The 8,683-nt window shown below is 39.0% G+C and overlaps 2 protein-coding genes across 2 annotated transcripts in view; one reads left to right on the forward strand and one right to left on the reverse strand.

Annotated features, from left to right (window-relative positions):
- The window catches only part of LOC110042888 (uncharacterized), a 5,241-nt gene extending 288 nt beyond the window's left edge, over positions 1-4,953 (forward strand). The window contains exons 2-4 of the mRNA XM_020748271.2: positions 2,164-2,310; positions 3,310-3,439; positions 4,309-4,953. Of these exons, the coding sequence (XP_020603930.2) occupies positions 2,164-2,310; positions 3,310-3,439; positions 4,309-4,479 (448 nt within the window). The 3' untranslated portion in view covers positions 4,480-4,953. The remainder of the gene's footprint in view (positions 1-2,163; positions 2,311-3,309; positions 3,440-4,308) is intronic.
- LOC110042750 (uncharacterized) lies at positions 4,837-8,683 on the reverse strand. Its single transcript, XM_020748119.2, has one exon. It carries the CDS (start codon positions 8,580-8,582, stop codon positions 7,047-7,049), a length of 1,536 nt encoding a protein of 511 aa, XP_020603778.2. The 5' UTR covers positions 8,583-8,683; the 3' UTR covers positions 4,837-7,046.

Below are 8,683 nucleotides of genomic sequence, written 5' to 3' on the forward strand. Positions count from 1 at the left end.
TTTGATCAGCGATAGATAACGACAGAGTTCGATGATCGGTCGCTTTAGCTCGATCGATAGCTCACAAAAAGCTTTAATTGTTGAAGGTTAAAGGTGGTTAATTTTAAACCTAATTAGTTACACTGAACTTTGAAGGTTACAATTGTGCAAATGTGAAAAATTAATGTTGTTAAATTTTGTTTGCCCAAATATCCCTGGGACAACTTCGTTTTTGTGTGATTTCCCTGCATCCATCCCCCATAATTTTTCTTCTGATCCATACCTTAGCTTCCAAGAATTGGATGTGTATATATTTCTGTAAAATTGTAAATATGCGAGTCATAATAAAGTTGTTGTTGTTGTTGGATAGGATATTACTTGATCGATACGTATAGCTGACAAGGCTGCGGACCAAAACTCACATGACATTCCGCACGAATACGCAGAATGATTGAGTAATAACAAATTGGCTACAAGTAACATTTTTCCAGCAGTGATTGCCCTCCATCATCATCGCACTCCACATAAAAAGGATGGGGGGTGCTCGTCATACCTTTTAGGGGTTAGAAAAGCGTTTTTGCTACCTTAGGTGTTCAACCTCAAAAGGTCCATAGCAGGAGCTTTTGCCGTGCCTTTTAGGGTATTGAGCCCAAAAATAATATGACAGGAGATAATTGTTTTTTTGGAATAGGTGCCTCTTAGGGGTGAAAAAATTTCAAGCCACGCCCACAAAACAGGATCTTGGTATCTCTTGAGAGTTCTTTTCAAAATTTTTGACAAGCACCCCCATCCTATTTATTTGGAGTCTGCCCCAGACCTCATTCTGGTGCACAGTCATGACATTAAACATGATAAAGCAAACAAAGAAGCCAAGCCATGTAATTGTGTTGTTCTGGAACCCAGCTCCACCCCTCAAGAAATTCCAGTTTACCCTTATACTCTCATCAAGTTTACGTTCCTGCCCTTCATCTTGGAATTTTCAAGATAACCTTCCATGTGGGTGCATGTAGACGGTGAATTTTTTCTTTAAAAGTTCTGCACTTTACACTGGCATATTTCCATCTTCTGTCACCTAGGACTGACTGGTCTGAATTTTACAAATTTACAGGTACTAAAATACATCTATATCCCCCGGTATATCCTATGCATGGCAATTGCAGTATCAATACTTTGTGCAGGCAGTTGTTATTTGAAGAAAATCATTCATGAAACACTGCTTGCCATAATTGATTTTATGTGCTTTTTTGGATCATGTCACTTGTCAGAATTTACCCTCATGGATGTCAGATGTTAGTATCCACAGCGTAAGGCATCAAAGCTTTGACTAGAAGGCTCTGTTGACCTATAAGCACTTAATGACTGGCCCCTCGGGAAACAGTGAGTTTTGTTCCCTAAGACTCTCAATGTTCCCAAGGGAGAAGCCTTGAGGGTCAAGGGGAAACAAATCTCACTGTTTCCTGAGGGGCCAGTCATTAAGTGTTTTGTTATACCTCCCGACTCAAAAATAAAAAAAAAAACTGCGAAAAAGTGATTTGCTTGACGTCTACAGTGGCTGTGCCTGCAGTACAAGTGGCAGTCAAACCAAGCTGTCCTACCGAAACGACACAATAACAGTCTTTTTCTTCGCAGCTAACAAAAAATAAAGACATTACTAAAGTTGCTTTGCCTTCTTGTGATGCTTAACTCGTGAATTCTGGGTTTGATTAGAGGAGGAACAACATATTTTGATGTAAATGACACAACTGTTTTCCTACATGACGAGGGCAATTGAAGTAGTCGAAGAGCAATTTGCCGAACGCGGGCAACCCATTTTTGGCGCCAAGTTAAAAGCTTGGAGACACAAACCCTTCAAATTTTCCCCTTTGTTAATCTGATATGTTTTTGCAATTACAAATCCCTTTTCTTGAATAATGAATGCCTTCTCTAGTGAGAAACGTTGCGTGACTTCAGTGGTATTTTGACATCAGGCCAACTGGCACACAAATTTGCCACTGTTTCAAGGTGCACAACCTGATCAGGTGCGAGTCAAAAGTTCAAGTTTTTGTTTCCCTAGGGAGTTAGTGAGTTTTGCTCGCCCTAGGGAGTTAGTGAGTTTTGACCCATGACACGTGACATGTTCTCCTCCAGACAGAAAATGTATTTGAGTCAGTAGGTATAACAATGCCATTTATTCACCTTTTTCAGGGTTATTGGTCCTTCCGGCCGTGGATGGAAGTGGATGGTTATAGAGTATGGCAAGTTGGATACTCGTTACTGGCGAACTAAGGATCCTTGTGTGATGCTTATTTCCTACATGGAACTGGTTATCATGGGGCCTCTATGCATTTTATGGTACAGTACAGTTTGTGCTATTATTAATGAAAAACCTGTAGAAAGTAAGTTTTTGAGAAGTTTCGAGTACCTCTAAAGGGTTTTGTATTATTAAGAGATTTAATTTGATTTTTTTAACTATTTTAATGTTGCAGAATTGCATTCGGTAACTAAACATAATCTAAGTAGCTTCATTTACTATTACAGTTGAACCTCTCTAAGAAGGACACTGAAGGGACAGAGCAAAGTGTCCGTATTAGAGAGGTGTCCATCACGGAGAGGTCATTATGATGAGGTCACTTTTAGTCTCCTCTGACAGTTAAGAGTGTATTGTATTTGCATTTGTAAAGGTAAGTTTTGAAAACTAGCATTTTGACATATTGATATCATTTAGTGTCAATGTTTGTGTAACCACCGACAGGAAATGGTAAATACTGCAAATTATCCACACCTGGTCCCTGGAGTGTCGGTAATAAAGATGTTAAATTTGCATGAATTTGCTCCCTAGGGCCAAGATTTAGTGTCCGTTGTCTGTTTTAGGGAGGGTCTGTATTATAGAGGTTTTTTTTTATAGGAAATGTATGGGAATTTTGTCGGTACAGAGGAAACTGTCCGGATTAGAGAGGTGTCTGTATGGAGAGGTTCAACTGTATTGTGATTGTGATTAAAACTAATAATTTAACTTTTGTTACATTTTGCAGTTTAAGCAGCACTATTTGGTTCAAAATATGTTTCGTTCATCAACATTATTACAACAAATTAATGTTGCAAATTATTTTTTATAATTCATCAACAAACTTTTAAATGGTCTGTCATCAAACTTACAAAGTCAAGTTGGGACATTAATTCATGTGGTCTGAGAGTTTGCTGTCAAAACTTGTAAAACTTACAAAGGAATCACCGAGCATTTTTTGATTAATCATCACCAATTTTATGAGAGATACAAGACTTATTTTATATCAGTAGAGAAAGTGACACTGCTTGCGTTCAAATGACAACAGCATTTGGTAATTTTAACAGGTACAGATCTATTGTCAAAGATCTTTGGTGGCGCCATTTCATGTCCATCTTAGTGTCTACTTTTCAACTTATGGGTGCCATCTTATATTGTACCACAGAGATTTATTGCGGCTTCAAACATGTTACAGTGGTAAGCAAAACACTCCACAGTACAGGTAAAGTCTCCAGTCTCTAAAAAAGATTGGAGAGCTGTTATTCTGATCATGGGAGTTATAACTAAATTTACCAAGGATCAAAACAAAAAGTCTTCTTACTGATTGTCTCGTGTTTCTTTTATGTAAGTTCTGAGAATGTGGTTTTAGATCATTTTTAACAATTCAAGACAACGAGCCCGAGTTTTCTACGAGCAGATGGTCAATGAGGCACAGCCAAGTTGACTATCGCTCGTAGAAAACGAGGGTGAGTGATGTAATTGTTAAATTGCCTAAATTTAGCATAGTTTCACTGCATAAATTATGTTCAATTGCATGTAGAAAAGAACTGTTTTATTGTGAACATTACATCGACCAATTCAAATGGTTTCACACATTGCATGCAGTGTGCACCGATGCAAAAGAAAAAAAATCAAATGTACAGGAAGTAAATGTGTGTAACTGTTTTCTACCAGTAGAGCTAACCAACTGACAGACTCACAATAGACTATGTTAAATTTATTCTTTAGGCAATAACTCATAGTTGACAATTTTCTTTATTGTGTAGTTCCAGAAAATATTAATACCTACCCCCACAGAAGGGATTTGTTTCTAAGATGCCCCACCCCTCTGGAAATTCTAAGTTCTTTAAGTGTTTTGGTCTTAGAGAACCCCCACCCCCCAGGAAATCCCAATCCCTGCTGTGGCAAGGGTATGGATATTTTCTGGAACTACACATTGTTATGGCTTGTCATCTTGGCTATGTTTTGTTCTTGTTATGGGAAATTTGTCGTTGAGGGCAACAGAAAGTCAAAAAGGTAAATCTTATATGCTTGGCAACTTGAGGTTCATCTTTGTATTTCTACAGGACTGGCCACCTACCTTTGACAGTTTTGAAAAGGTTTTCTACTTCTGGACTATCTTTGTATTTGCTAACAGTATCTGGATTGTTGTTCCAACCACTATCATGTTACAGACACTCTCAGAGATGGGGGGAATCTATAATCCTCCTCGCTCAAGTGCAAAGAAACGTAATTAACCTTGGTACAAAGTCATAGTGTTGAGAGCTGTATGAGTGCTCAGTTGTGTTACAGCATTTGTTTGTTTGTTTACATTTTAATGTATTAAGCAGGATACCTGCTGTAATGTTTTAGATAGTACAACTACAATTGGCCATTTCACAGTTGTGTTCAGTTACCTGGTGCATAAATACAAGTGAGGCTGGAGGTGACCTTGTTTTGATACAGACCTCTCTGCTTTTGTTGTTCTTATGCTAACTAGTTTGAGAAAGGTCACATCAAAGTCCACATCACTTAGTGGACAACTGGGCCTATGTAGGTGGTTGAAATTTCAGTCTATTCATCTTTCACTCCTTGCATGAGAACACCATTGAACATTTGGTTCCATACAATCATATTTAATTAAACTCTTACAGTAGTGCACAAGAATTTATTGACAAATGATGTAAATCCAATCACGAATAAAAAATACACTAAAATTGCTTAATCACTCAGTGGGAGCCAGCCTCTTAATTGTTTTAATTTATATTATTTTGTTGATTTCTAACAGTAAGGATTGTTTGCAGTCCAACTTGGCAAAAGCAGCATTGCTCCAATTAACAAAAAGCACCAGCCCAATTTAATTTGGGTAACTGTAGAGTAATATAATAATAATTATCATTCTACAGTTGTCCTAATCAGTGTTGGACCTAATCAGTGTTCGAAACTAAAATTTGACAGCACTCATCATTCAGGTGAGTGACTCCAAATTGACTTGCCGAGAATAATTTCCACTTGTCCAGAAAGATCCCCCCCCCCCCCCCTAGAAAGTCTCCACAATGATTCACAAATGCGTTTTTCGATATCCTGTAATCACGGAGGCCCTGCTTCAGTGCCATTTTGTGTTGAACTTTCTTGTTCTGGTCCATTTTCAAGACACCTCCTTGGGATGACGGATCCATTTTGACTAGTGTTTTACCCTCGTATTTGTCATCAAATTTTGACACTCCTTGGAAATTTTTCACATTAGTGATTTCCATAGTTTTAACTGAAAAACAGCTTAACGGACTGCTGTAGTCAACTTGTCTGCACGTGGAAGACTGACGTTTTTTCCTTCAATGAAAAATTATACTGAAAGACATTTTAAAAACCCAAAGATAACTACAACAAAGTGACTTAAACTCTCAAAGCAGTTTGTGTATCAAGAAAAATCTTCATGAGATTCGTTTCTTAGTGAGCAAACATCCTTGTTGCCCTTGTGTGCCATCTTCACTAATAACTGTTGGCTCAACTAGAGACCAGCAGTGCATATATCACTTCCTACATGTGTAACCATTATGTAAATTATCACAGGAGGAAGCTGCACTTCATTTTGTCTATTTTTGAAACATTATGTGTATTACATTGGCAAATTACTTGGGCATCTTGGAAGATAAAAAAGGTTAAAAAAAAGCACTGGTAAGTTCTTGTTCTGAGATATTCTGGAAATAAAATGGAAAATAAAAAGGAATGTTATCAGTCTTTAAGCTTAAAATAATATTTTCCCAAAAATGAAAATCGTATTCACCAAACGGATGAATGATCAATGACTTGTACTCGCCCAATGCTTTTCACATTCATAATAGCGAGTGGGCGCGCGCTAATTTCCACACTGGCCCTAATTTGAAATTATATTTGTTGAAGTCACGTGCAAAACAGAAAATTTCACCCAAACACACTTCATCACTCATTCATCCAGTGGGAACCATTTTAATTGTTTGGGTTTTTTTCAATTCAAAGTCATCTCATGTCAGTTTATTGGCTATCTGAAAATGGCTGTTCATTTGTTACATTTGGTTTGCCATTGTTCATTTGGAGAATTGCAATTCTCATTGGCTGTCCTATAGCCTGCAAACGCAGACGTATTTCCAGCTGTCACTTGGTTCCGCTGAAAAATAACGTCTGCGAACCCGAGCCAGAAAATGATTTCTGTGACATAGGAATTCTAAGCCAATCACAGTTTAGCTCAAATAACCCCAAAACTATTGCACGAGGTATTCGCTGCGAGGGGCACTCAAGTTTCATTCTATCGTGAAATCTGATTGGCCAAGGAGAAACAAAAGTCATTACGTCACAGAAATCGTTTTCTGGCTTGGGTTCACAGACGTTACTTTTCGACGGAACCAAGTGACAGCCGGAAATACGTCTGCGTTCGCAGGCTAGCTGTCCTACAGCTACATGTAGACCTCATAATTTTCAATTTCAACCCTTCACATCTGCCAGTAAGTTGATCACTTAAAGGCAAGTTATGATAATTTTAATGTATATGTTGTGGTTTAAGTTTACCCTTGGTATTTTTCTTTGTTCTGGTTTATGATAATATATTGTATATGAAACAGGTAAATACCAAATTGTACAAGGGTAATAATGACATGCAACATGTATATAAATAACCAAATTAATTCCCTCTGGAATTTCTAAGATTTTGTTACCACTGGGAAATTCTTAAGACCACTTCACTCTTTTATCAGATAGTCCCCCACCCCCTGTTTGGCCCCAGGGTTCAACCCTAAGGGGAAGACGGTGATAGGCAGTTTTTTCTTTGATAAATAGTATCTTGATAGCATTATTAGCCTTGCTGTTGTTGGCATTCTTCACCCAGCTTATCGTCAAGTGTTGGGTCCTTTAGACTTTTTATTCGTTCCATCTCTGCAACTGACCATAGATAGTGATGCATCTCTACTTCTGCGATGTCCTGTTCATCTAGATCCTCCCTCTCACCCTCAGGATCACACTGTGAACTCTGAAGATTACACATTCTTGACTCAAAGTAGCCATCCATCAGCTCTTCTTCAGAGTAGCCGTTCTTAAGGAGACTCTCAATAAGAATATCATTGTCATCTAAATCATTGTACTTTGCTGAATCATCTAAAGGGCCTTCTGTACAGCTGTTATTGTGAATGCAAGCTGAGACATCTGAACTGTCAGTGCTTGGACCAGCTGTTTGTGTTGATGGGCTAGTTCCTGGTTGTATCACAACCACTTCATCCTTGCTTTGGTGACTTGATACAGCGTTTGGGAGTGAATGGTTGCTGTCAGGTTCACTAGATTCATTCGAGCTACACTCCTGTTGTCTTTGTTCTTTGTCTAATAACCGGGCCTTAGCCTTTTGTATCTTTGTCTTCCGATCCTTCTCGGTAATTTCTTTCTGTTTCATTCTGTTAGACTTGACTGTGGATAAATCCAGGTTTACGCAATTCTTGTGAAAATTGACTATGTCAATGATGTGCCTGGTAATGTACATTGGCTTCACAGATTGTGGTATCCAAGGTACCTCTCTGGCTAGATCAACTAAACCTTTTCTGGCATTTTTTGTTTGGTTTGCCACCTGCGCCTTTGTCACAGAATGTTTTCCTAACACTTCTGCAATCTTTTCCTTGCTGGGGGTAATGTTCTTACACTCCAAAACCAGAAGCACCAGACACGTGGCTGCTGCGGGCTGATTTCTTCCTCCTATTAAATTGAAGTATTTAAAAATGTGCCACAGGTCGAGGCAAAGCTTCTCGCAGGACTTGTCCGCCACAGACAACTGTGAAAGGACGCTTATCACCATGGACTCGACACCAACATATTCGAGCTTGATGTCGAGTGCCTGCAGAAGAATTTTCACAGATCTTCCAAGTATAAACATGTTGCATTCTGCAACTTCAGCCATGCGTTTGTATGTTAACTGCAAGTTATTCTGTCTGCATACGATGAACAAACAGCAAGCGGTAAGGACGTTTCTCCGGCGTGAAATGCGTCGAATTTCCCCAGAGTTGACTTTTGGTGCAACGGTGTTTAACAAGAGTTGCCGTGCTTCGTTGAGAATTTCGTTAGACAGGTTCATGCGCTTTCCCTGAAGGTATAGGCACTTCTGAAGGAGTTTTTCTGTCACTGAAGTGTCGCTTGTTGGCAATCGTTGCCTTACCTCTTTAGACAACTCGTAACGACCATCAAATCTCGCTGTACCGTCAACGTTCATGTAAGTCCAGCCACCTGAACTGTCGGCTTCACAGCTGAATACTCTGCTCTCGACCACAGCTCCACATTCACGACACACTAACTCTCCTCCTGGTTCCGTATCAACCGCTATTTCATGGCAAGAGGGACATTCAGACGGCATTTTGGTCGTACAGTTGCACAGTTGCCAAAATAATCTGAAAAACGTCAAACGTCCAGTAAACGAAATCTTGCTTTAATGTCCCAGGCGTTCGAAGACACTAG

The sequence above is a fragment of the Orbicella faveolata genome, unplaced genomic scaffold (genome assembly GCF_042242905.1).
Source record: "Orbicella faveolata isolate gen_17 unplaced genomic scaffold, um_ofav_v1 contig_2, whole genome shotgun sequence".
In the NCBI taxonomy this organism is placed as follows: Eukaryota; Metazoa; Cnidaria; class Anthozoa; order Scleractinia; family Merulinidae; genus Orbicella; species Orbicella faveolata.

Bases quoted from the DNA above. Each gene is read 5' to 3' on its own strand.
- LOC110042750 (XM_020748119.2), bottom strand. From the start codon at position 8,582: ATGCCGTCTGAATGTCCCTCTTGCCATGAAATAGCGGTTGATACGGAA.